Source organism: Pocillopora damicornis, chromosome 14 (genome assembly GCF_964200805.1).
Source record: "Pocillopora damicornis chromosome 14, jaPocDami1.2, whole genome shotgun sequence".
NCBI lineage: Eukaryota > Metazoa > Cnidaria > Anthozoa > Scleractinia > Pocilloporidae > Pocillopora > Pocillopora damicornis.
In genome coordinates this window covers 5,585,291-5,587,356 of record NC_142683.1, presented here as the reverse complement: position 1 = coordinate 5,587,356, position 2,066 = coordinate 5,585,291, and the positions used below count along the sequence as shown (strand labels likewise).

At 41.2% G+C, this 2,066-nt stretch overlaps 1 protein-coding gene across 1 annotated transcript; it reads left to right on the top strand.

Annotated features, from left to right (window-relative positions):
- The first annotated feature begins 253 nt into the window (after positions 1-253).
- On the top strand, positions 254-1,434 carry LOC149034147 (histidine N-acetyltransferase-like). The gene has a single exon (XM_089193488.1). It carries the CDS (start codon positions 380-382, stop codon positions 1,313-1,315), a length of 936 nt encoding a protein of 311 aa, XP_089049614.1. The 5' UTR covers positions 254-379; the 3' UTR covers positions 1,316-1,434.
- Positions 1,435-2,066: the final 632 nt, after the last annotated feature.

Sequence of the window (2,066 nt, the reverse complement as noted above, 5' to 3'; positions counted from 1 at the left end):
TCTTCTCGGGCCGGAAAAAAAGAAACAAGCAACAGACCATCAGATGTTGTGATGCTCTCATTCATTCCTTCTAGAAAGGCGATTTGCATGTAATAAACACGTTGCTAAACGCACCAAACAAATTGATATGGTAATTAATAAAGGGGGTAAGTTTCTAAAAAAACTGTGGTGCGGCGTCGGTGGGAGAGTATAAGTGCTCTGACGACGGACTAACGCTCGAGACGTCGGCCTTTAAACTCTTTACAGTGGCCAATTTATGTTTTTTACACGCAGCAAACTATTGTTATGGTAATGACGCCAGCCTTTCAAGTGCAGTGACATGATCACTCGTTCCTTTGGGAAGACCGACTAACCCTCAAGCAGTGCTACAAAGAGAGCTATGAATACTCAGCTTACATTCCGCCTTGCTCAAACCAGCGATTTTGACGAGATCCTAATACTGTCAGAGGGTGTCTATGATGGCCAAGACTATCTTCCAATCAGATTTCATAACTGGATGCAAATGGACAACGTTGCGGTGATGTTAGCTCACGCGAGCGAAAAACTTGTTGGACTGGTTCAGTGCTCGGTTGTTGACGATGGAAGAACAGCAGTGCGACGAGCTGCCAGGACATCACTGGAGTTTCGTGGTCAGGGTGTTTACAAACGGCTATCAAAAGCAATGAACGAATTCGTACGAAGACGCTACCCGGATGTACAGCGAGAGATATTTACATCCATTGCGTGTCCTTCCCCGGCGAGAGAAATTACACAGATGACAAATATAAGGACTTCTGCTGTAAATAAGAAGCTCTTCGCCCTCAGTTCTATCAAAGTCAATTTTTCATACCAGATAGAGCCTTGCACGAAAGAGTACCTTTGTGACACGATCTTTTCAAGCCCTGTTGCGCAAAACTTGTTTCCCGATAACTACATTGTACTTGATTGGATTCCCATGGAGGCTTCGCGATCAAACATCAATATTTTCCAACATGAACTTGGTCATGATTTCTATATCGCTGTTGATAAATGTGGCGAAGATGGTATTCACAGATCTGTCAGTTTTGGCGCTCTGTCACCAAGGGTAGAATGCACGAATTGGAATGTCACTATTTATACAAGTGATCCAAGCCTATACGAAGCTCAAGTTACTCATCAACTACAGCATGCGTTCAGTGTTATTGAAGGCGAGTTTTTTATTTCTTTTATCCAAGACAAAAGTTTGTCAAATCGAGGGAGAAGACTTCTCAGAGAATGTTTGCCTCAAGTAGAATTTGACAAAGCATGGTCCACTTTCTTCCTCTGTGAAAATGTGATTCAATCCCAAGGAGCATAAACGGTACGAATAGCCCCTGTTTTATTAGAAAGCCATACATCTATCCCAAGTATGGCGAAATTCTTTGGTTTGATGCATATAACAACATGCAAGGCGTTCTCTGTTAATCCAATTGTGACGAGATTCCTTTGGTTTCGATTTTGAAGGCAATTAAGTTACAACTGTCCCCTAAACTGTAAAATTAAAAGAGTTGATTTGGCCCCAAAAATGGGGCCAAAACGAGTGAGTCCAGTTTGGTACTCGCTTAGGGTCAATTCGGCCCCATTGAAATGGGGCTGTTTTTGGCACCAATTTTGGGGCTGAATTGACCCCGTTGTAGGGGCCAAATTGGACCATGTGAAGGGTGAATTTGAAAAATACAGGGGCCACTTTGAAATTTATAGGGGCCAAACAGCCCCCGAAATTTCAGCCCTCTCACAAATGGCCCCTTTAAAAAGAGCCAATTCAGCTCCAATGTGGGCCACTTCAGAAGTACAGGGCTCTTTCCTCTCCATGCTGATTTTCCCCCTTACATTCAAATAATGAAAATACACCACATACTTTATCTTTCAAACACTCATTTATTAGGTTCTAGATATTGTTTATGTAAAAACCTTTTATGCTACCTGATTTTACAGTTATTAAGAATCTTAATTGTGGTATAAAATAGACAAACTTTGAAACATCATGTGAAAGAATATAACATACATACATATTTAACATTAATTCAACCACTTTCTAAAATAGATCTCTTCCCTAAATCAGTATACTT